Consider the following 27230-nt stretch of genomic DNA (forward strand, 5'->3'; position numbering starts at 1 on the left):
TTTTTTGACGTTTTTTTTTTGTCATGATACAGCTCTTACATTTCATTCATAATGGTCTTAGAAAGTCTCTAATTTGAGTTTTGATTGACCCTGTAATCTCTAGAAATAACCAAGAAATAACAATTAATTACATCATACTGGTTAGAAATAGCTTAAATAACGGTCAATTTCATAGCAACGTAGAGAAATATGGCCAAGAAATAATAATCGATTGCGTTGAAATAGACCAGACATATCGGTCAGTTGCAACGACTTGGTGGAGAAAAGATTCTGGCTTTTTCCCAAAGAATTCAAAGCATGAAAATCAGCATGTGTAACCTTTAACCTTTATGGAAAACATCACTTTCCGTTACTATGAAATCTACCGTTATTTCTTGGCCATTTCTTGACATTACTACGTAATTAACAGCCTGTAAATTAACGAGTTACCACATGATGAATGAAATGACAAGTTGAAGTATTGGAAAATAAAAACTGGATTGATAAAAACACAGAATAAATGAACAGCAGATTTAAACAGTTTAATAGCAGATGAACTCACTGTTTGTCTCTGTCCGTTTCCATAGAGACCTGCTCCGAGTGGGCGTGACCCTCGCCGGCCACCAGAAGAAAATCCTCTCCTCCATTCAGACGCTCAGGATACACAAAGCCCCTCCCACCCTGTTGTACTGACCAATCAGAGCCTTTCTGTCCAAAGAAACATAAACCGAACCCTCAGGTCGCTAAGCCCCGCCCACTCACCCTCCTGACCAATCAGAAAGCCTCAGGACCACTTAGACTCCGCCTCCTGCTGGTCGGACCTCAGGACTCAGCCACACAAAGACACACAAAGACTCTTCTGACCAATCAGAGGTGACGAGCAGCCACAGGGAGCTGCTGATTGGACGCCACTCAGGACGGACGGACGCAGACCGGCCAATCCACTTCTCAGGAAACCAAAGCCCCGCCTCCTCTTAACCTGATTGGTTGTTTTAATGAGCCAATCAACACTGACCGAGCACGGATTTACTGCAGCTGACACTTCTCATTGGACGAGGCTCTGCAACTCTCTCTAAGGCCCGCCCACTTCACGAGAGCAGCGCTGTGATTGGCTCTCAGGCCCGGAACTCTCTCTAAGGCCCGCCCACTTCACGAGAGCAGCGCTGTGATTGGCTCTCAGGCCCGGAACTCTCTCTAAGGCCCGCCCACTTCACGAGAGCAGCGCTGTGATTGGCTCTCAGGCCCGGAACTCTCTCTAAGGCCCGCCCACTTCACGAGAGCAGCGCTGTGATTGGCTCTCAGGCCCGGAACTCTCTCTAAGGCCCGCCCACTTCACGAGAGCAGCGCTGTGATTGGCTCTCAGGCCCGGAACTCTCTCTAAGGCCCGCCCACTTCACGAGAGCAGCGCTGTGATTGGCTCTCAGGCCTGGAACTCTCTCTAAGGCCCACCCACTTCACGAGAGCAGCGCTGTGATTGGCTCTCAGGCCCGTCCGTCACACAAACCAAAGACAAACCAGGATCAGACTAAGAACTGAAGGGACGTTTGTCCAAAACCGGATCATGTGAATCAAACCTGTGTCTCCGTCCTCCACCAGGGAACAACCACAAGTCTCTAGTGGACTTGTCTCTGGTGGACGAGTCTCTAGTGGACTTGTCTCTTATTGACTTGTCTCTTGTGGACTTGTCTCTAGTGGACGAGTCTCTAGTGGACGAGTCTCTAGTGGACTAGTCTCTAGTGGACGAGTCTCTAGTGGACTTGTCTCTTATTGACTTGTCTCTTGTGGACTTGTCTCTAGTGGACTTGTCTCTAGTGGACGAGTCTCTAGTGGACTAGTCTCTAGTGGACGAGTCTCTAGTGGACTAGTCTCTTATTGACTTGTCTCTTGTGGACTTGTCTCTAGTGGACGAGTCTCTAGTGGACGAGTCTCTAGTGGACTAGTCTCTTATTGACTTGTCTCTTGTGGACTTGTCTCTTACAGAGGGTATGCACATGACGTCACGGTACTCAGAAGTCGCTGTGGAACGTCCACTGAGTGGCAAAAAGACGAGTGGCAGAACCGCTAAAGTTTAAAAACGATGCAGTAACAAAGCGATTTCCTCCGAGCCCACACAAGTCTGACATGTCTAGTTTTACCAGCATGTAAAGCAGCAGCAGCATGACCTGACAGAGCTGCTAGACATCTAGAGGATACGTCTCACTTTGACCCAGTTACATTCAACAACCTGTTCTCAATGACGGAAAGTAAATTCACTGGAGCGGTCATTTTTTTTCGATGGATCAGCTGTGTTTACAGTTTCAGGTGTCATAGTTATGATGTTTAGACAGATAAATTAGTCCTCTAACACATCCTACACTTTGACTTGTTAGAGTTTTTCAGAATAAAAGCAGCTAGTCCTCTAACACATCCTACAGTCTGACTTGTTAAGAGTTTTTCAGAATAAAAGCAGCTCATGTTTAAGTGTCGGGAGTCACTGTCAGGACGATAGTAACAGCTGTAATCTGGTCCCTCTGCACAGTAACAGCAGCCTGTCAGTCACTCTGCAGGTACCGCGGTCACACTGTGTGTTACAGGATTGTCACTAGTGTGTGTTACTATGGTTACAGGATTGTCAGTGTGTTACCATGGTTACAGGATTGTCAGTGTCAGTGGAGCCGACACTTTTGTGGAGCTGGTTGTCGATTCCTTTTGACATCAATTTGTTTTGATATAAGATATTTTGTCCAGTCTATGAGTCCACCGCTATCCACCAGCATGTTGAGGGAGGTTTATTTTGCCACTCAGTCCGATCGAACGGGGCGTTGCCGAGGGCAACGTGACGTAAACGCATACCCTCTATTGACTTGTCTCCAATAGACTTGTCTCTAGTGGACTTGTCTCTAGTGGACTTGTCTCTAGTGGACTTGTCTCTAGTGGATTTGTCTCTAGTGGATTTGTCTCTAGTGGACTTCTTGGTGAATCCTCAGGAGTTTGGGACGACACGGCGGACGGACGTGTTTGAATATGTGACTTTCTTTTTGCTCGTCGTCTCATCGGAGTGGGAATATTTACCTTTGGGACACGGGGACACGGGAACGTCGTCACCATGGGGACACTTATAATCTGTGAGGACGTTTCTGGGATGGACCTTCAGGAACTCTGTCCATGTTGAAGGTTTTCTCCGCATCACTGTGACGTCCTTTATTGATTGATTGATTGATTGATTGATTGATTGATTGATTGATCTACAGCTGTTGTTGAGCCTTAAAGTGACGGCGACTGTTAAAACCAAACACTAAACCCAGAGTGGAGGATCTGCTTCAGGTTCGATTCCCCCTCACAGGAACCAATGGAACTGACTTTTTGTATCTTAGCACTTTTTTTATTTTGTACCTGATGTTTTTAAGCAGCAGATCAATGTTTTTTATACTAAACGTACATTTCATTTCAGAATAATCTGTGTTTTTTTAACTTTTGTAAAGAAAGTGAAAGTGTAAAAGCCGTTGACGACCAAAGATCCAGTTTGTCTGTTTAGTAAAAGCCACTCTGTTCTTGGATCTGTCCTTGGAGCCTCAAGGGATGCTGGGAAAAAAAAAAAACACTATTAAACTAATGCCCCCCCCTCCCTCCCTGCAGGCTTTTATGACCACAGTAACTCTGAGAGCTGATTGGACGTTAAACTGAAGCTGTAGAGATCAGAAAGAGAAGCTGTGGGACAAAATAAAACTGACTGACTTAAAGATTGAATTGTCTTTATATTTTGATTGTCTACTGTTGCATCATGGGAGTTGGTGTCCGTGAGGCTGCTGCTGTGATGTCACCATCGTCGAGGCTGTTGATTGGTACGTTCAGGAGCCAGTTTCTTTAGTTGGGTTTCCATCCAAATGTATCGAATTTAAGAGCGAATTTTGTGAAAATGCGCAAAAAGCAAATGCGAATTTATGCCCGTTTCCATTCGTTAGTGTTTTGCGATTATTGGGAGAGGAGGAGTGCGCCGTGAGATTACGTCATAAGAGAGTGTGAATGTATCCATGACAACAGTTCACACTCAGCTGACACTCAACATCATGGACAATTTACGTACTTTCCGGACTATAGACGCACCTGTATAAGCCGCACCAACTAAATTTTAAAAGAAAATACTGTACATATAGGCCGCACTTGAATATAAGCTGCAGGTTTTCATGTTGTAACATGAGATATTTACACAGAAAGACAGTAGAACTGTGACAGTCCGCTCGCTTTTCCGCTGTTTTGGTGACGCTCCTCTCGCCCATGTGCATCTGTTGACAACAAAGCCGGCGAAAAATCAATAACTGGAGCGGTGGATAACGTTACATAACGATGTTACGACGTGTGATTGTGTCGTCTTAACCGTCATGAACAAAACATTACGGGTTACGGAGCGTTTGTGTTGCGGTGCAGAGAGGAGAGCTGGGACACCGGGGCGTCGCTGGGTGAAGTCCAGCAGCTTCACCCACAAACTCTGCCTCAATTCACATCTGTTTCCATAACAAAAAGTCGCATTTTCATTTAATCGATACGCTGACAAATCCACCCGCCCAAAGCGTCAAAACGTTTATGTGCATTTACTGCCTTTTTATGAATTTCTGGCGTTTCCATCCAAGTATTTATTCGCAATTTTTGAAAATGCGAATAAAAAAAGGTGGATGGAAACGCAACTTGTTTCTGCTAACGTTAGCCTCCAGGTGACGGTCATTACTTTATTATTTACTGGTGTTATAAAGGAGAATGTGCACTGGGTGGAAGGGGGCATCCGTCAGCCAATCACAATAAAGATGAATCGTCCCGCCCAATGAGAAGTCCTGTATCTGATTTCAAGTGTCGGTATACGGCAGCATGTTACCATGACGACAGGGAGGACACGTAGCGTGCTGCAGGGACTACACATAGGGACAAATGTTGGGAATAATGGTGTTAAAATAAACAGCGTTACTAACAGCGCTACTTTATTCAGTAACAGTAATCAAAGACGTTACTGTTTCTACCGTTACAGCGCCGTTACTGGCACTGACAATAAGATGAGCCGTTATCAGTGTTACTTGACTCATGAAGTAGAAAATAATTCACCCGTTTAGAGAGGAACTGAGTCTGGTGTCTCCTCCTCTGTGTCTCTAACCCTCCTCTTCTCCATGTGCATCTGTTTCCAACAACGAAGCCGGTGAGAAATCAATCCATGGAGCGGTGGATAAGGTTATTTATCATCTACCATGTTACCATGTGTATATCTGTGTAGTCTTATCTGTCATCAACAAGAGATTACGGGTTACGGGTTAGCGCGTCACGTTTGTGTGGCGGTGTCGCCATGGAGACGAGAGCTGGGACACTGGGTCGGAGGCTCTGATCTTACAAGGTTGGTTTTCATTCTCCCTGGAACTAGTTACAAGGCATTAGTTTAACCAGAACTAGAGACAAGGGACACATGGAGCTGAGTTAAGGTGGAAATACTACAGAGTTAAGGTGGAAATACTACAGAGTTAAGGTGGAAATACTACAGGGTTAAGGTGGAAATACTACAGAGATAAGGTGGAAATACTACAGGGTTAAGGTGGAAATCCTACAGAGTTAAGGTGGAAGGCAGAGAGCCTCCATTCTCCCTGGAACTAGTTACTAGTAGTTAACTATCACAATTACTCCAGAGCTTTTTAATTAAGGTGAAAATGTAGCATAGCCACGGGAGAAATCCTGCAGCGTCCAGCATCGGTTTATGGTCAGGTAGAAAAAAGAGTTTAAAAAAATCTTCCTTGCTCTAAGCCCTTTATACAAGAACAACCAGCAACATGGAGCCGGCTCAGTGATCCGAGGAGAAGCAGTCAATGCAGTTTCCTGGTTCTGATCATAAAGAGGAAGCTGTGCTCACATGCAGACAGAGAAACCTGGTTATTAACCTGCTGTTGACATTAGAACATCTCCGTTACCACTTGTTAATGGTCCATTTTAGATAAATCTATGGTTTTGTCTCTATGGTTATTTTGTTATTATTAGTGGTGGTGGAAATGCTGGGCGAGCCGACCAGCGTTTCTTTACTTTCAGTTTCGTGGCGAGTCATGAGAATAACGCCGCCGTATGAATCTCCGTTTATGGTGGGAACTACGACGGTATGTGATCGTCTTCCAACCTCTGACTTTAATTCTTGATGAATGAAAACATGAGTCTGTCTTGCACCGGTCAAAGAATTTCACGGTGCGCGAAGAGGAGGCTCATAAATGTGGAAACACTTCACTTTTACAAAACTCCTCGTTGGTTGTCCCTTTAAACATATTTTTGAAAGAGGAAATTGAACTACACATTCTTTTTTTTTTTTAACAATATTTTTTATTGAAATTTCAAATGCATTTCAAATTCAACATTGAATGTACAAACATTTTCACCCATTTCCCCTCGAACAGACAAAAAAATAAAATTAAAAAGCGAATGAATAGTGACATCAGACATCAGACTAATGGAGTAAAATAAATAAATACATAAATAAATAAGAATAAAATGAGACAAAAATAAATAAATAAAATACAATTAAATTAAATTAAAATTAAATTAAATAAAAGGCAGGATCATTTCATAACCTGTTATTCAGACAGTGTTATCTGTTTCATTGGTCAGAAATGATTCCTAAATACAAGCAAACTCCTCCTGTTTACTTTTAACAATGTATATGTCAATCTCTCCAGTCCAAGACAAGTTATCAACTCCTTCTTCCATGTTGCCAGTGATGGTGGTTCTACATTTTTCCAACAAAGTGCAATCACTCTCCTTGCATGGAGAAGTCCAAAGTCAATCATTTTCGATTGATGAAGTCCTTGGGGTATATTCCAAGTATACAGATTGTTGACGTGACCAATATTTTAGAGCAATTCCCATAGGCAGTGAATCAGAGTCCCCTTTTCAGTCAGACATTTAACACAGACATCAGGGATGTTAGGGGAGATATGGTGAAGTTTTGCAGGGCTTATATAAACTCTCATAACTACACATTCTTAATTCATCACCACAGTTATTCCTCAGGTGTTGACTCAGTAGCTGGTTTCTCTAGGAGTTCTCAGAAACAGGAAACTCAGGGAAAACCCAGTCGTATCCAGGACGATGAGATCTCACAGCTGGTCACATGGGTCACATCTGGCCTCTGATTGGCTGAGCTGAGCTGGTTGGAATGTGCTGACCCCCCCCCCACCCCCCCTCCTCCCATTGAAACCCTTCAGTCTTCATCACATCATCATCATCACCATCATCATCGGCCGCCGCCGCCGCTCGTCCCCCTGAAATCACTTCCAGACGCTGAGAGGCTTTATGAAGAGCAGCTGAGTGTGTGTGTCTGTGTGTGTGTGTGTGTGTGTGTGTGTGTGTGTGTGTGAGGTGAGTTCAGTGTGTGTGTGTGTGTGTGTGTGTGTGTGTGTGATGTATAGGAAGGAACATGTCGACATGTTATTTCACTTTAATGAGCACATTGTTGGCAGCGACGCAGGGAAATGAAAAAAACACAAGGGTTGTGTTTCATCTGTGTGTGTCTGCGTGTGTGTGTGCGTTTCATCTGTGTGTGTGTGAGTGTATTTAATGTGTATGTGTGTGTTTCATGTGTGTGTGTTATCCTGAGAGAGTTTGGCTGCCCTCCTGCTCTGTGTCTCTTCTCTCCAAGCCGATCAATACTGACAGCTCTGAAGTGCCTGGATACATGTGTGTTTAATGTGTGTGTGTGTGTGTGTGTGTGTGTGTCTTTAATATTTTCCAGTCTCTGACCAGCTCCTGATCTCCATCTGAAGGACTCGATCACGATTCAGGTCGGTCCCGGTCGACCTCTGACCTCTGATTGGCTCCTGAGATCTCCTCCTCTCTGTGTAGTTGTTGTTGTGTGTAGTTAAAGGGTTAATCCGTCTGTGTTTATAAAGACTTAGACGCTCTCCTCTGTTAGATCCACTGCTGCTACAGACACAGTCGTCTGCCTCAGGGCCTGGCAACAACAGTGAATTCCCGTTTAAAGGGATAGTTCAACATTTAGTCCAATTGGCCCATTGCCATAACGGTTAACCCCTATAGTCATAGCAGTAGGTGACCTTTAATGCTGCCAAATTATATGTGAATATATGCACATAACATACTGCCTCACAAGCTTTTTTTGTTTTGTTTTTCTCTGTTTCATGAATATGTCTGCTATGTACTGTTGATAATTATTGATAACTATTTATTTATTTTCGTTTGTTTGTTGTTTTTCCCTGTAATCACCCTAACCCAATGTTACCCCCGGGACCCGGGACAAGGGTGGGGTCAAGGGGAATGGATAAACAGAATTGTAAAGAAATAAAACAAAATAAAAAATTGATCACAAAAAAAAACAAAAAACAGTGAATTCCCGTTTAAAGGGATAGTTTAACATTTAGTCCAATTGGCCCATTGCCATAACCCCTATAGTCATAGCAGTAGGTGACCTTTAATGCTGCCAAATTATATGTGAATGCCAATGATCATGTCGCACATAACGTACTGCCTCACAAGCTGGGGACAAACCAACAGCTCAAGGCAAGGCGATTTTATTTGTATAGCCTGTGAAGCCATTGGAAACACTGTACAAGCAAACCCTTAAAGTTTTGGACCAGAAACCGAACAGCTTACATCATTGCACCATCTTACACAAACATAAGCTTCTGAGCTGGGAGGAGATCATAAAATATAGGAACATCAGTCCGGTCTTTAAAATCTTGCATGGTTTAGCTCCTCCACCATTGAACTCACTCATAAACCAACACAACAACACTGGTCCAGGGGCGTTTCTAGACACTCTGGAGGCCCCAGGCAAGAGGTAACTTGGAGGGCCCCCACTCCCAACAGGGACCACAAACATTAACTGTAAATTAATTCAAAAATCCCAAACCATTGATGATTCAATTCTGCATACTATGTCAACCCAGTCTCATATAAAACTTACCTTGGCTACGTTGGTCAAAAGTGCAAAAACATAGAATTTAATTTACATTAATAACATAAAATAATTACATAATTTACATTTTTTCTGAATATTTTTTTATTATTGTCTTGCATCCACGTCACGTGACTTTCAAGTTTATGGCCGTGAGAACAAAAAACATAACAAATATTTCTATCATTTTTAGTGGAAAAATCTATATTTTGAGGTAGTTTCAGCATAAAAATGCCCTGATTGCATTTCTAATGAGAAATATATTTTACTTTCATAATATTTTCATAATATTTGCTTGTTGTCGCTTAGGTGGTTACATTTTTATGATACTGTGTTGATTAGGCACAACATTCGATGTACACAGCCAGTGGCAACATCAGGTTGTCACTGATATGGACCAATGCCAGCCGTCCCTGGGGGCCCCCTTCCAGCATGGGGCCCTGTTGCAACGCCTCTGCACTGGTCAGATCACTAGAAGCGCCACTCGTGGTGACTTAACAGTCCCACTCAGGAAAAGTACATTTGGCCAGCTATCATTTTCTGTTAAAGCATTACAAAACTGGAACTCACTTCCCACCCATATTAAAGAAACACATACATACTGTACTTTTACATCCGAACAAAAAACATGGCTCGCTCATAACTACACCTGTACCCACTAAGATATTGTGCTATTTGCGTCATGATCATGCTGCCTGTCTGTGTTCTATCTGTCTATGTGATGTCTGCATGCAGCCCTGTCTGTCTGCATCCCAGAATGTGTAGTAGGGGAGACCGGGGTTGGTTGGCACACCCCTGTTTTCTGTTTTATAGGCTATAGGCCTTAATGTAAATATTCTGCATCCACCCCACACAGCAAATCTAAAACACGGTGAGATGGAAATAAATAAAAATACAAAGAGGTGATATGCTATATTTAAGAATAAATTCTATGTTCATTGAATATTTTCTCTCAAATCATTTACTGTTTGATGTTCTGTGTACTGTACGTGTTATCTTGTTCGTGGCCTTAAATGCCCTGTTTTAGTGTTATACATGCAAATATATGCATGCATATACATGATATCTTCTTAAATTTGAATATATTATTATTAAATTTCCAATTTATTATTATATTGATTGCTTCATCCATTCATTTTTACATTGTGCCAACCAACCTCACAAAGTGTGCCAACCCAAGTGCACAGTATGATTTTATTCATAAATTAATTAATTTTAGAATATAACTGTGGACATTGAAATGTGTTTAGTTAAAGCTGACACCTTAACCTTTCATTTAATGCTGGTTTGAATATTCTCACATAAATGATGCCTGAGTGCGATGGCAAAGAGTGAAAAGTGTTCCAACCAACCCCGGTCGGTCTCCCCTACATGTATGTGCTGATGTAGCCTATTGTGTGTGATTACTGGTATGTTGCATGTGCTGCTCTTGTATGTTTCTATGTGCTGTCTCTGCATGATTGTACTGATGCCTACCTGTTCTATCCAATAAAACAACAAAGTAAAGTAAAGTAAAGGTTCGTTACCTTTAATTGTCGGTGCAAGCTGTTTTTAGAACGGCGGAGCAGAGCCGCGAGCTGCTCAGAGCTACGCTACGAAGGAACTATTGTGTTACTATTGTATAAAACTCTCAAATACTGTATGTCACATTACTTGGACTTCCCTCTCTAACCCCGTTTATCTGGTACTAGTCCAGATCCAGATCCAATCAGGTCCAGTCAGGTTTCAGCTTCAGTTTAATTTATATGTCAAGGGACAATGTACATTAATAAAACACTGTAAAAAAACAACAACAAAAAAACATATGTAAATGTACCCGAGTTAGCTAAAAAGCTAGTTTTCATCGCCAGTCCCTCTGCCTGATGTTAAAGGACAATTCCAGGCGAATTCAACTCGGGGGTGTATTTTCCTATCATTTTAGGTCTAACAGAAGGAATCTGAAGGTTTTCAGTTTAATTGCTCCTGTTTTGCGGTAGCTGCGTCTGTCCCCGCGTCGCCACGGCAGCAATGAATGGGAGTGGATGTAAGTTCTGCTGTTTAGGCTGTTTCCATCCCTCAAAGCCACAGACAGCGTCAGATGGAGACTCAAACATGCACCGAGAAGTTTATTTACTTCAACAAGCCGACATGTTTGTAAAACTAGATCTAATTCAAAGTCTCCCGGAGTCTCGCGCGAGACCCAGTTGCCGTGCTCGGTGTGTTCAGGTGCAGTGGGAAAAGCTACCGTTTGTGTCATAAACACAGGAATATCAACTCTTGACTTGCTTCAAGTAAAAAAAAACTTCTCGGTGCATGTTTGAGTCGCCACCTGACGCTGTCTGTGGAAAAAAATGTACACTTCAAGCAAGTAAAGAGTTGATATTCCTGTGTTTATGACACAAGCGGTAGCTCCCACTGCACCTGAACACACCGAGCACGGCAACTGGGTCTCGCGCGAGACTCCGGGAGACTTTGAATTAGATCGACTTTTACAAACATGTCGGCTTGCTTGAAGTAAATAAACTTCTCGGTGCATGTTTGAGTCTCCATCTGACGCTGTCTGTGGCTTTGAGGGATGGAAACAGCCTAAACAGCAGAACTTACATCCACTCCCATTCATTGCTGCCGTGGCGATGCAGGGACAGACACAACTACCGCAAAACAGGAGACATTAAACTGAAAATCTTCAGATTCATTCTTTTAGACCTAAAATGATATGAAAATACACCCCAGAGTTGAATTCGCCTGGAATTGTCCTTTAAAGGGCAACCTTAAGAAAGAGCAACAATGAGGTAAAGTACCAAGACACATTCGGTACACATTAAAAATTATACATTTGTAAAATAACACACATTTGCGATGGCACCAAAATACCAAGGACACATTTGGTACACATTAATAAATATTTGTAAGATCATAACACACATTTGCGATGGCACAAGGTAGTTAGCTCTCATAATATAGCTAGTAGGTTCTTAGTGCTCTGCTCACATCACAGGGCATCAGCAATACATAGTATTAAGGAATGGGATTCATTAAACTAATCACTATAACTATCTGGTTATGTAATAACTATCTGGCTACTACATATAGGAAGATACATGACAGAATACTCAACGCCTATACTACATATGCAGTAACTATCTGGTCACTACACATAGGTAAATACATGACAGAATACACAGTGCCTAAACTACATAACTATCTGGTTACCACTGTGGGAAAATACATGACAGAATACTCAATGCCAAAACTATATAGGAAAATACACGACAGAATACTCAATGCCAAAACTATATAGGAAAATACATGACAGAATACTCAATGCCAAAACTATATAGGAAAATACACGACAGAATACTCAATGCCAAAACTATATAGGAAAATACATGACAGGATACTCAATGCCTAAACTACATATGCAGTAACTATCTGGTCACTACACATAGGTAAATACATGACAGAATACTCAGTGCCTATACTACATAACTATCTGGTTACCACATGTGGGAAAATACATGACAGGATACTCAATGCACAACATAGTTAGTGCTCACATGTTTGGTTGACAACAAGCCAGTTCTTTACGTTAACTTTACAGTTTTTTCTCGATTGTTTACACACATTTTCTGAAAGCATGCCTCACTCAGAACTCTATACATAAATCCAAAAAAACACACACAATGGGCAAAACCCCTCACTTCTCCTGCAAAATGAAACATTCAAAACAATGTTACTTATTCTCAAAATGCTATTTTAGTCTCAAATGACACAAACCATCATATGACTAGACATTTATAAGAACCAGTTGAACACTGATGTGCTCAGTGTAAAACACTAGGATGAATGGAAAACACTTCTACTCCATTCATCATAATGACTTTTTTTTCTTTTTTTACTGTAACTACAGACAGTGTGTAAATGTGTTGTAAAATATTTTATAATATTGTTTTTATACTCAGAACACTCAAATACACGGTAACAAATGAAATGCGTGAAGACGCGACAGAGGTGGTCGTGTGAAGATGCAGCAGCGCTGATGTGACACACACACAAAAAAAAGAAAAAGAGTTGGTTGGGGTCAGCTGGTTTACGGCCGAACAATTTTGAAAGACTGAACACATAATTTTGACAAGATGAAACTACTGTAACATGTAGCTCACCTAGTAGAGCAGCACTCTTTGTAGTCAAAGACTTTGTTCTAGTCTGGGTTCAAATCCTTCCATTGACATGCAATTTTGGTGATCAATGCATTTTCTTTTCTCATCATCATCACAGTATGATCCCTGCTACATACTATCGGTGTGTGTGTGTGTGTGTGTGTGTGTTTGTGTTGTGTGGCCTCTCTGTTTGGTGCCAGTCCATCACTGCCTGTTATATTTCCCTTTTTTGCTAAAGCTCTGATTGCTAAATGTAAAACTGTGTGACAGGTGTTTACCCATGTGATGAGTCAGTGTGCATAGTAGGGAAACTAACTTTAGACTTTTGAATAACAGTGTGTTACTCGTGAAAACAAGAGATTTTCTTCATGAAAATTGAGCCAAATGCAATTTGAGTGTAAAGCAGGAATTGTGCTTGTAGTTTAGCAGACTTGGTTCAGGGGGTCGGTGCATGAGTTAGATGTTCAGGCCATTGTGTCTCAAGCACCAAAAATTGTGTGTAAACAATCGAGAAAAACTGTAAATGAGTGAAATGACGGTGATTCTCTGATAGATTGTGGCTCTGAGTTCCACTGGTGTGACGCTCTGAAGGAGAAAACAGCGTCTGTGCTGAACGAGGTTTTCCTGAGTGGGATGATGCAGAGTCTTTTTTTGGACGCACCTCGTGTAGATCTAACGGCAGATGATTTAAACTTTACGAAACTCCAAGGTCCAAGCAGGTCCAAGCAGGTCCAATCAGGTCCAAGCAGGTCCAATCAGGTCTAAGCAGGTCCAATCAGGTCCAGGTCTAGGTGAGGAGGAAATAATGAGACAGAAGTACAGACTGTGTTAAGAGTCATTAGTCTCTCTCACACACAGACACACACACGTTATCTGATCTGCTGTCCTCTAGTTTCACTGTAACACACACACACACAGTTGACAGATGTGTGTTTTGAAAGAGGAGACCGGCAGCCTGTCGCCATGGTAATGATCATACCTGTCAATCAACAGGTAATCTGTCAGCTGATAGGAAGACACCTCATCACCACCTCCTGACCCAGCAATGACCTCACACACACACACACACTGGTTTGGACTCTGAACCAGTAGAATACACTCTCTACTCTACTCTACTCTACTCTGTACAGTTATGCACATGTCTTCATAACTGTGTATCAGCCCTGTTTTCTGCACTGATAAAAAGACGCTGTAGGGGAGCGCCGGGTCGATTGATACACAGCAATTTCCTCGAAAACCACACGAGTTTCAGCCGTCAGATTTCGTCACTACCTTCAGCACTCAACACCGACCAATCCTGGGAAAGCTTGTGAAATTACGTCACGCCATTCAGAAGTTATTAGCGCAAACCGGTTTTTTACTACGGAAAGTAAAATGTTACGTGCGGTAGTTTTTTTGTGATCAAAAGTTGTATTGTGTGTGCAATAATAATATGACCTAACAACAGATGAATTCGTACATAAACAGGTCCTAAACTATGCAATGTCATAGTTTTGAAGTTTAGAGGCAAAACAGGTTGAAGTGTCAGTAGTCGCTGCAGCTGTTTCAAATGTCCCTCACGCCACCGTGCGTAGTGATTGTGGTCACATAGCGCGATCAATATCTGTATATAAATCACCGGATTAATAGCCTAACTGTTTTGCAATGAACAACAACCGATTTGAATGAACAACATATATTTTTAATAAACACCACATATTTTTAATGTTCGTGTTTATGACATGAATCAACAGATATTCAGCAAAGTGAGGGGAAAACCCTGCTGAAAAAAATCTGAGAAACCATTAGGAATATTCTATGGGTTTCTAATGGTTCCTGATGGTTTCTAATGGTTTGTAATGGTTACTTATGTTTTCCTAATGGTTCGGTTTGTTTTTCTAATGGGATTCTATTATCTCCTACTGGTCCCTACTAGTGGTTCCTACGGAGTCTAATGGTTTCCTACAGGAGTCTAATGGTTCCTACAGGAGTCTAATGGTTTCCAACAGGAGTCTAATGGTTCCTACAGGTGTTTCTATACCAGTCTAATGGTCACTATACAGTGGTCTAGTGGTCACTACAGGGTGTAGTGGTCTCTGTTATGGAGGAACACAGATGTCATGACATCCATCCAAGAGGAGGGAAAAGAACACAACCTAATGGAGGTGACAAACATACACACAATACAATAAAATTAAATTATTGATTTATTTTACTCTTAAATCTGAAGGTTTACTGCTATCTTTATTCATTCAAGTTAGATTTTAACTTATATAAAATATTTTTCTGAGCAAATATGAAGCAAAGTTGATACAATTATCCAGTCAATTTTGTAATTTTGATTCAATACTGACTATACGAAAATTAAAATCAACACACACATGGTCAAATATGAGTAAATTCAACTATCTGCGACCTGACAGGCAAAACGCAGATAAATGTGAATTTATAGTTAGGGGAGAGGGAGGGGGGTTGCTCTCTGCCTGTTGCTAGCCTGTTGCTGGGGGACTTCAGCCAGCTCGACTTTTGATTGGTGCATCGAACATGCAGCGTCACTGTGATTGGCTCTTGGATTAGGCAGTTGAAAACCTAACGATCTCCGGTGATTTTCGCACTTCGACAACGGCTGGAGGAGAAGGAACCAGAGCAACGGCTCCCTGTCCTTTTGATGGAAGAACTATGAAAAAGGATGCGTGATACAGGCGTGGTGACCGGAGAGGAAGCCCAGAGATTCAGAGGTACCGGTGCTAAACTTAAATTTAAACGGAGTGTCATGTCCGTTGACAAAACGTTAGCGTTAGCATTAGCATTAACATTAGCATGCCTGGCAACACAAAACGGGCCTGTAGCTCGCTCGCTAACGTTGCTAATATTAACGTTACCCAATATAACTTTGTTAGAAAGTGAGGCAGTGTATGTAGCTCGCCTTTTTTTAAGTTTTTCCTGCTCTCAGTATGTCAATAGGCTATATGCCCAGCTGGCTAAAATCCAGGAAGTAGTGGTACTTCCTGGTTGGTACTGCCTGAATTTCAGCCAGCTCCTTTATTTCCTGTTGTACATGATTGGCCAAACTGATTAATCCCGGTGTGTCTGACCTCAAAACAATAATCAGACACACCTGGCTGGCTGAAATTCAGAAAGTACCAACCAGGAAGTACCACTACTTCCTGGATTTTAGCCAGCTGGGCATATAGCCTATTCGTGCTAAAAGTCTAGCCATGGTCAGCTAACGTTAATGTAAAATGGGCTAACGTTAAGGGCTCTATTTAAAAAAAAAAAAAAAGTCCGTTATCTAACGGTTATAGCAGCAGCGCGCGAGACAGCTTTGTGGAGTGTGTGTGTGTGTGTGTGTGTGTGTGTGTGTGTGTGTGTGTGTGTGTGTGAGAGAGAGAGTGAAGTTAGATGCACCTTTTTTTATGACCAATTACCAACGCTCCTTAACCGATGAGGTAAAAACATCGACTTTTTAATTTATTTTTATTTTTTTGCTGTTATAAAACACACCTGCGCTGCAACGGCTGATCAGCGCCAGATGAGTGTGCTCTGTATCAGCTGGAGGTTAGCCTAGGTAGATCGTCCAATGTTGAACTGTGTTATTATTTTTGACATGGGCTGTAGGTTCTCAAACTGTTGATCTATATGATGGAGGAAACACTGAATGTTACTGAATCTTATTTATCACAGCTAAGACATGCTTTGGGTTAGGGACAAGCTAGAAATATCTCCCTAGTTAAGTTAAATTATCTGAGTTTATCTTGACTGCTTTCCTTGTCAAGTGTGCAGCCATTTCATTTCCCTCTGTTTACTTTTTTCAGATAATGATGTGGATGGTGTAACAGTTGAGTGAGGCCTCGCAGACACCATGGTGCCCATTTCAAGGATCATTGAAAATAGCAGATCAAATTCAGTTAATTCATCAACAATCTCAAGGAGCCAGTCACATCAAGGTGAGCATGTGTATGATGCTTTCAGAGCTTTCCTGAGTTATGTTGATATGTTTTTAAGGAAGCTTTAAATTCAAAAGTTAGAACCTGCAAGAACCAGCCAGAGAAACATGTCCAAAGTCAGTGGTGCACATCAGACAAGTCAGATGTGTATTTCTAAACACACCCCCCCTCTCTCTCTCAAAACTCTCATAAGGCACCAAGCGTTCGTGGCGAGGACCCATCCTCCATTGAGGCTTACGTGAAGGTCCAGCATAGCCAGTGCTAGAAGATGCACCCAGACACTAAGGACACCAACTATGGTAAGTGAAAACGTATCTTAAAGTGATAGTTGGGATGCAGACTACAGGGGTGCAAACTTGTCACCTTTCGGCGAAATTCGCGGCGAGGCGAGGCAATGCACCTGTCTCTTTAAGGCGCGTGCACCTTATCTGGATGAAAACAAGTGGTGGCAGCGCTGCTCTTCTGTCCAGCAATATACACCTGAAGCTTCACGTTTCATACAAACTAACGCGACTTATATGTCGCACGTGCTACATCAAAACATGCCTGTGCTAAGAATGAATCTGCCCTGTAGCATGGCTGCTATGGGTAAACAAGAAGAAGAATCGCGACCAATTAGCAATTAGCGTGTTTAGCATTTATTAGCACTGCAGCGTGACCTGTGCAGCAGGAGCAGCAGCAGCAGGAGGAGGAGGTGGTTGACTGACTGTGGCAGGACACCTCTGCCTCTGTTTCACTTCATGTTGCTGGTAAATAATGTGGTTGTAAAAGTAGTAGGCTAAAGTTATATTATTTTGTGTGCACTAAGGGCAGAGCTTTAAGAGACCTTTTAGCTTTTATATTTTATAAGATATCATTTTTGTAAGAACCACAATTAATAAATTTAGGTTATATATTTCAGTGAATATCTAATTGTTCTTAGCATTTGTTAGATAACTTTCTTTGTCCAATAAATTAAAACATGTTGGAACTATCAATGTCTCCTCTCGTGCCACCAGAATCTTACTTTTAACCTCAGACTGTCACAATGATGGATCAGATGTCAGACTGCCTCAATCTTTCAGTTTTAACCTGAATATACAAGACATGATTGATTTTTCCAACGATCAATTTATACCAAACCGAACCGAAAACCATGACCACAAAACCGTGAACCAAACCGTTTACTTGAACATCTTTTAAATACATATTGCCGCTTAATATGTTTTATGTAGCCTATGGCATTTTTAAGCTTCGTGTGTGTTATTGGACAGAAAGAGCAGCGCTGCCTCGGAGCATAGCCTACGTACAGAAAACACATTACATCAATAAATAAATGTTTCCCCCTTGACATGTTTCAAAACCAAACACAGAGAGACAGATTGTGCAGGTTTAACAGGAGCAAAAGCTGTGCTAACCTGAGTAAATCTGGACCCTAGTCTCATGCTAAAATTGACTGTAAATTCACCTTTAAAGTTGTTTTGTTTTGTTTTTTTATTCCCGGGGGAGCATACCCCCGGACCTCCCTAGGGGGTCGATATCATGTCACCTTTTTTACCCCTGATGAGTTTGCACCCCTGAGACTAGAATGTTTATTTGTCATGGCACATAAAAATACAACATAACTCAGTTTTGCAGCTTGAATTATATTCAACAAGATTTGGACCTGCAGTCCCTCGCTTTGTACTGGAGCAAAATCTCCCTCTTTAAAGGGATAGTTCACCCAAAATTCAAATTTCACTCATTATCTACTCACCCTCATGTCAACTAAGAGCTATAAGTTTTTCAGAGTCCTCCGTTCCTTCTCTGAGTTACGGGGGGTCCGCGCAGCAGTATTTGTCCATATAATGGTTGTCAATGGACACCAACTTTCTTTGTCCAAAAAGACACACCAAAAAACATCCAAATACCTCCATACTGCTCGTATGTAATGTCCCTCTTGTATTGATGCCCCAACATGAGAAATTTTTCCGCCGGTCAGTGCAAATCACGCGAGATTGGTACTGACACAGGCAGAGCAGTGAACCGAGACACAGGGAGCTTCCGCTACGAACAAGCTTAAAATATAGACTTATTTAATTTTTTTCGGAACAATTTCTCATGTTGGGGCTTCAGTACAAGAGGGACATTACAGACGAGCACTATGGAGGTATTTGGATGTTTTTTGGTGTGTCTTTTTGGACGAAGAAAGTTGGTGTCCATTGACAACCATTATATGGACAAATACTGCTGCACGGAGCCCCCCGTAACTCAGAGAAGGAACGGAGGACTCTGAAAATTCTCACAGCTCTTAGTTGACTTGAGGGTGAGTAGATAATGAGTGAAATTTGAATTTTGGGTGAACTATCCCTTTAAGTCTTGAAATGTTCTTGAAATTCCTTTTTCTTGAAAGTCAGACTTTGACTAAAATATGAATATTTTTGTCTTTTTCTTTTCCTCTCCAGGGAAAACCAAAAGACTCTCAGCACTTGGAGTAAACTGCTATCCCTGCAGACCCTTGACTTCATCTCCCTCCAGGGATGCTGGGTGGTTTTTTTAGTGGGGGTCCTGCTGTCTACACCCCACTTCCCGTGTCCCTGTCTCTCTCCCATGTTTGTCTGTTTATGTTCAATATGTTTTAAGGTTTTTACTTGCTTCATGATGGTTTGATGGTTCATGTTCTGAAAAGATGTAATTAAAATCACAAACTGCAACGAGTTGTCACGCCCCATATGTCCTGTTCCCAATTCGGAGGGGAAAATATCCGAATACATACACAATTACACATATGTATAGACATGTCTCTGGTGCCCAGTGTTAGGACTCTGCTATAATTTCTGTTGCAGGAGTAGGTTTCTCAACATTTTTCTAATAGTTTTAGATCCTAATGGGACCAGTTTTCTAATGGTATTACATTCTAATGGGACCAGTAGGTTCCTAATGGTTTTATATCCTAATGGTTCCTAATGGTTTATTTCCTAATGGTTTTATATCCTAATGGTTCCTAATGGTTTTATATCCTAATGGTTCCTAATGGTTTTCCTAATGGTTCCTAATGGAGGTTCCAATTCCCATTAGACCATTAGGAACCTAATGGTTCCTAATGGTTTTTTCTAATGGTATTCTACCGGATTTTTCAGCAGGGAATGCCGAGGGAAAAATGACAATATGTTCAACTGTGTCTCCATAAACATGACTTAGGACAGGGAAATAAGGAAATGAAATGAAAATGCAGTTGTCCAACAACTCGTACAAAAGAAGAAAGGTGAGTTTAATCGAAATGCGGATTACGCACAGGACAAAAATATTTATTTGACCTATTTGTATTGTGAGAAATTATGTGATATTTTGGCAATGACGAGTTCACTAGTATGTTATCCGATATGCTGCATAAAAACGAGAGTAATGTCAGTAGTTTCTGTTTAAAACATCAACCGTCCCTCCTCTGTGTCTCAAACGACCCGCATACAGTAGGTGGGGCGTTTGAGACACATGTCAACTTACGTTCAAAGTTATAAAACAGCACGATCATCCAACATATGTGTTAAATTACACTTGTAACTAAGAGAATACACATGTGAGTGGTTGATCACATGATAAAAATGTTTGTGTCATCTTTGAAAAAGACGTTTAAATGAAAAGTGTATCAATCGATCGACCTGGCACTCCCCTAGCTCAAGCCGAGTAAACACACGAGCCTCCCACAATGGCGACTGCATTGTTCCCAAGTGTACAACATCATGTGGACAGTCTGCCTTCTCGATAAAAGGAGTTAGTTAGTTAACCTATGGAACACTTTACCCACTCACCTGAAACTGGAGACTGATACAAACTCGTTTAACAGAGGATTACAGTTTTTCTCGATTGCTAAGACACATTTCTCGAAAGCTTCTCTCCTTTTCTCTAAACTTTGAACACAAACCCCCAATTTTCAAGCTACATTCACAAAACCTCAGACTCTTCTTGCAAAACCAAACTTTCACCTCAAAACAGTTCAATCTGGTGCCCAAAACTGAACTGTGTTGTTGTCAAATCGTGTCCTGAGTCAATCAAAATTAAAAACACTACTGAGCAGTCACTAAACACTACATAGACAAATAGAAAACACAATGCTCAGCACATGAAGCTGTAGAAATAAATGTTTATCGTTCACTGTAGCTAAATGCATGTTGCAAAACAAAAAACCTGTGCATTTACACTGTAGCACTTCTCTCCTTCCCTTTCTTTCACCCCCCTCCTTCCCTCCCCACATCCATTTCATCCCCTTTTCCTTCCTTCTTCTTTTTTCTTCCCATCCCTCCCTCCCTCCCTCCCTCATCCTCTCTTCCTTCACCCTGTCGTCTCTCATCTTCTCCTCTTGCAAAACAAAAAACCTGTGCATTTAGCACTTGTACATAGTAAAAAAAAAAGTACAAAAACCAGAAATCCTGTGCATTTTACACGTAGCACTTGTACAGTACAAAAACAAACAGAAATCTTGTGCATTTAGCACTTGTATACAGTAAGCCTACGTAAAAATAAAGTACAAGAATATAGAAATGAGAAGTGCATTACTCAGCCACAGCATCATTTCTCTGTACTGGGTCAGGCCACAGGACTTCATCCTGAACTAGCTACAGTATATGTTCCCTCACATCATTAGACACAAGTGTTATCAATTTTGAGTTGTTGTGTTCAACCGGTGAAACTTGTGCTTTACTTGTGTTTGACTTTTGCCACCTGTGCTCAGCATTTTGCAACACAGGTGCATCACAATGAAAATGTGTTGGTGAGATGAGTCTAAACAGGTGAAAAGTGCTGATGGTTTTGCCAAAAGAAGAGACTGATTCAATCAGTGGGTTCAGACAACTGAGAATTTGGTTCAGACAACAGGGTTTAGTGTTTTAGCAACTGAGAAAAACTGTAAAAGCAAAACAACAACGCTCACATGTATAAATATGGACTTTTTCATTGTTACTACTTTTACTGTTAGGATCATGATTTCTGTTTGCTTCATCTCCTCTGGTTGATCTTGTGCTCTGTATTTTTTAGTCTGCTTCTGTCATGATGTAGTGTCATGCACTTGGTTTTATCTCATACTGTTGATAATATGTTCTGTATTTTTAGATTAGTATGCTACTGTCATGATGTCGTGTCATGCACTTGGTTTTATCTTATATCTTTATGTTGATAATATGGTCTGTATTTTTAGATTAGCCTCCTATGGACTGGTGTTGAAAATTAGCACTTGCGCTAAACACACTCAAGCAAAGCATCTGTTCTTCTGTCCACTGGAACAGTCTCAATGTATTTGTGATGTCCATATCAAATAAATAAATACACCTTTTCATCGCCGTTTGTCTCGGTCACTGTCTGTCAGGATGTAACGCTACGACTGCTTCCCTCACAACTCATCAAATACACAATCCAACAACTCCAAGTAGACAAGTGTAACCTGTCGTTATGCATACGATTATATAATTACACTAAATGTATATTTTTTGTTTCCATACCTGATGTCTGTGAGCTCCTCCTCCTCCTCCTCAGGTGGAACCTTCATCAGCCTGTGTTTCCCCCCGGTCCTCTTCCGGTGTAACTCCATGTTTCTATAAAGACCCTTGTCCCGCCAAAACTCTCCCTCTGGCCTCGGTGCTCTGTGGGAGAGGTGAGCAGTGTTCCTGTCAGGGATCTGTTATAACACATCCATGCTTCCTGTCCATCCTCTTTGTCTTTCATTTAATAGACAGAATCTCCTCGTTGTTTACATTCTACTTCTGGGTAGAAAACCAGCTGTAATTTGAATGAGAACAGTAGTAACGAACCAGAGTTTAGCTATATAATATATCATATTTTTCACGCCCTATCACCTTTTAGACAAATCTGAAATGATTAAAGAAACATTAATATTTATCTGTGTGTGTTTTGTGTTGCTATGTGTTGTATTTATTACGTTTGAGGGAATCACAGTGTCTAGAAAGCATCAGTGGCTCAGCTGACAGGAACAGCTAACAGTAGCTAAGCTAACGGCGGTTGCAAAGTTAACGATGGTTGCTAAGGTAACGGCAGAGCTAACGACGGTAGCTAATTAAGCTAACGGCGCCAACTAAGCTAACGTCGGTCGCTACGCTAACGGCGGTCGCTAAGCTAATGGCGGCTGCTAAGCTAACGGCGGTTGCTAAGCTAACGGCGGCAGCTAAGCTAACAGCAGGACGTCAGCTGTTAAAACCCTCCCGTTGTCGGACACGACATGAAACTACTCCAGTTAGCTCAGTCATGTTGGAACTCAGATATCCGCTGGAGAAAATATTTTTTCATGGACCGTTTATTCACTGAGTCACTGAGTTATTAAAGTTAAACAGGTAGCTAACCGTTAGCCCGGCTAATCTATGATAACCATGACTAATTACAAAAACATGCACACAGAAATAGTTATGTTTGTCCAATCATTGGTTTAATAGACTTTACAAACATCAGATTAGTCTAAACGGCGAAGTAGTGACATGAAAAATGAAGCAGTTATAAACAACAAGGCAATTCGTTCATTAATATTAATATAAATATAATATACATTTGTTTTAAATTGACTATTATGCCTTGTGTTGTTTTTTTGTTTTGTTTGTTGTAGCCAAGTGTTTATGATTAACTATATTGCGCTTTTTTGCAATTGTACAGCACTTTGGTCGACTGAGGTTGTTTTAAATGTGCTATAAGTTAAATAAATTGTGACTTGACTTGACTTGATAAATATCTAGACTGTTATGTCCACATTGTAGGGGCTGGCTGGCTGCTAATTCATTGTTTGGTTTAATCTTCGTCAGATAGCTACAGTAATAAAGACGCTTGAAATAGCCTGATATGGTCTCCTCCCTCCTTATTAAAAAAAAAAAAAAAACAGGGCAGAAGAATGACAGCGGTTGAATTACCGACCAGCAGCATCTGATGACCCGGGCTGCAGCTCCTGATCCCCGGTTCTCCTCCTCTCCTCTTCGGTGTCGGTGGGACTCGGCTCTGCTCGCTACCTGGCTTCCTCCACGCTCGGCTCTGGCTGCAGCATCAGGTGTGTTGATCCGAGGAATTAAAGGGACGGTACGTGAAGTTACAGTAATAGATGGAAACTGCTAAAGGAAGAATGCAGTCAAACATGTTACAGTTTTTCAAAACTCTTCACACAGTTACCACAACATAATCTCTCCCCATGCAATAAAATGACTGACTCAGCTCGTCCAATAGGAAACCGGGACGTGAGAAACTGTAATAATCTGAGTTAGACTTCAGGTAGAAACTTCAACTTCAACTTCAATTTAAAACAACTTTATTAATCCCACCAGGGGCAACTGATTTCAGCAGCTTGCACAGTCCAAAAACACAGTACACACAATAAATACATGTAAGAAACAAGGTAAATAAATAGAATAGAATGCCAAGGAATACAGTGTTGTCAAAGATCAGTTGAATAAAGTGAATAAATACATACGTTGCACATGTTTGACCAATAAAATGTGCATGGTAAGAGGAATAAAATCATTATCAAGAATTTAAGAGGCGAATAGCAGAGGGGATAAAAGATTTGGTTTGGTTTGTCTTGCAGACAGGTGAGACATAGCAATGACCTGAGGGCAACAGAGAGAATTTGCTTGCCAGCACGTAACCAGGAGAAGACAAAATATTGTTTACTGAGCAGCTCACAGCTCTGCTCCTCCGTTCTAAAAATAGCTTGCACTGACCATTAAAGGTAACGAACCTACTGCTATGGCTATAGGCCGATTTGACAAAATGCTGAACTATCCCATTAATGCCGACAGAAGCGCCTGCTATCCCGTTTGCATTTCGATGCTGGTAGAATTTCCACTGCAACAACCCAGACGCGCAAAGCGATTTTACAACCCGTGCGTAGTTTTCGAGCTGCGTCGGACGGAGAGTCAGCCCACTCATCTCGACTTCATCGAGGGAACAGACCCATGCCATGTAAGTACATTGTTTGTTTTTGAGTTAGAGGAAACTGAAAATAATTCTGTCGTTCAACTGAAAGAATTTCACGCCAAGTTTTCAAATAAATCACATTTTTAAACATTATTTTCATTGTTGAAGTTTAAAAGTCTGGGTGTGCGACAAGGGGAAAGCAGTGATTTTGACAATTGTAAGAATGTTGAAAAGTATGAAAAAATTATAATAGAAAGGTGGTAAATTTTTTCTAAGGTGGTTTTATTGTTAGTTTGACAAAGAAAGTGGAATTTCGTACAATATGATGTGTATTTTTTTTTAAATATGACCAAAGAACATAAAAGTGCCCGTAGTCTAAGAATCACCCATACACGTTATTATCATATCATTCATCTAACACACCGACACGTGTAGATGAATGGAAACATTTTTGCACACCGGTAGGCAGAAAGGTGCATCGGAGGAGGAGAAACACGTGGACTAAGTGAAGAAAATCCTGCACACTTTCCTCTTACTTGCAATATTATTTATTGTTAAAAGGCCAACATTTCGGTTTCGGCTCTCCGGTTTTCCTCATCTCCTCCTCGGTGTCAATGGGACTCGGCTCTGCTCGCTACCTGGCTTCCTCTACGCTCGCCTCTGGCTGCAGCATCAGGTGTATTAAAGGGACACGAAGTGATGTTTGAGGTTAATCGGATGGAAGCTGCTAAAGGAAGAATGCAGTCAAGCATGTTACAGTTTTTCAAAACTCTTCACACAGTTACCACGACATAATCTCTCCCCATGCAATAAAATGACTGACTCAGCTCGTCCAATAGGAAACCGGGACGAGTTGTAAAAAACTGTACAATTTGCCTTAGATTTCAGGTAGAAGCAGCAATAATAAAGAGTGGGTTGGATTTTGTTTTATCCCATATACTAAGTTTTCTCCTCGGCTTACAGCAGAGCAGAGTGACTGACAGACCCGTGTTTCAGACCAAACACTCTATAGAAGTGATTGCTGTTGGAAGATACAACTATTTTAGACTTAAAGTATATTAACACAAACATTCACCTTACTTCTGCTTTAAGGTAGAAACAGCAGTAATAAAGAGAGGGTTGGATTTTGTTTTATCCCAGTTGGTCAAAGGTGTAAAATTTAAAAAAGCGCCTGCTATCCCGTTTGCATTTCGATGCTGGTAAAATTACAACTGCAACAACCCAGATGCACGAAACGATTTTACAACCCACGCGTAGTTTTCGAGCTGCGTCGCCAGTGGAGATGAAGCCGACTTCATCGAGGGAACAGATCCTCGCCTTGCCTGTAAGTATATTGTTTGTTTTTGAGTTGGAGAAAACTGAAAATCATTCCTTCGTTCAACTGAAAGAATCTCATGGTCTTTTCAGTCTTTTACAAAGATGTACTGTATCAGGCATGTCCAAAGTCCGGCCCGTGTTAGCTATTTTAAGCTATTTTATATTTCACCAGACCTGTGGCCGCACTCTAGCTGCGCGACCCTTGACCCTTTCCAGCCCATTTCTAAAATATAATATAATATAATATAATATAATATAATATAATATATAATATGCAATGTTTCAAATGAACCTCAATATGTTTAAGCTTCCTGACAGACTTTTTCTTCATTTCATGTGGTCTTCAAATGTGAAAAGCAGAGTGATTTTGGTAAAAAAAAGGTGTTTAGATTTATTAATATTCTATGTGAAGAAATGAAAAGAATGCCACTTGCAATAAAAACATGTATTAAATAGTTAATTTGCATTTAATGTTAATGGTTCAAAAGATCCGACCCACACATTTTCACCTCACCAAATCTGGCCCTCTTTGCAAAAAGTTTGGACACCCCTAATGTAAATGCTCGTAAATATCTATCTGGCACACTTAGAGACTTTATTGTACTATTATAAATGATTTATTTTGATGTTCATGCTGTCTTTTTGCAAATTGTGCACAGTGTGGATTTTATTTTAGTTTCTGTTGTAGCGTATAACACTCACATCTCAAAAACAATGTTATGTACACACTTAAAATACATTTTCTGTGGTTTGAAAGGATTTTGTGCAACTTTTTGACATTTACATTTCGAGGGATACAGCTGTGACATTTCTGTATTTTGAAAAATGTGCAAATTTGAGTTTCATTTGAGTTTTTAGCAATAATACAATATTCAGTATGGACACAAGCTGCAGCTCTGAAACTGTGTGTGTGTGTGTGTTGATGTTTCCATGTCCAGAGTGGAAGTGGTCCAGCCCGTCGCCACCACCTCTGCCTCTGTGGCGTCGTCATGGTGACGCGCTGAAAGGTGAGGTGCGTGACCTCTGACCTCTCCCCCGGCAGCAGCAGCACTTCCTCTCTCTTCCTGTTGGCTCCGCCCCCCCACATTCCAGCTGCTGACCAGACAG

At 41.2% G+C, this 27230-nt stretch overlaps 2 protein-coding genes across 2 annotated transcripts in view; one reads left to right on the forward strand and one right to left on the reverse strand.

The window, feature by feature from the left end:
• Positions 1–1113, forward strand: part of LOC146968274 (ephrin type-B receptor 4b-like) — a 49779-nt gene extending 48666 nt beyond the window's left edge. Inside the window, exon 22 of the mRNA XM_085760176.1 lies at positions 567–1113. Within this exon, the coding sequence (XP_085616302.1) occupies positions 567–672 (106 nt within the window). The 3' untranslated portion in view covers positions 673–1113. The remainder of the gene's footprint in view (positions 1–566) is intronic.
• LOC146968260 (beta-enolase) overlaps positions 1–27230 on the reverse strand; it is a 471092-nt gene that overhangs the window by 300506 nt on the left and 143356 nt on the right. The window lies entirely within an intron of this gene.

Source organism: Trachurus japonicus, chromosome 18 (genome assembly GCF_045865225.1).
Source record: "Trachurus japonicus isolate A0001 chromosome 18, Traja_1.0".
Lineage (NCBI taxonomy): Eukaryota > Metazoa > Chordata > Actinopteri > Carangiformes > Carangidae > Trachurus > Trachurus japonicus.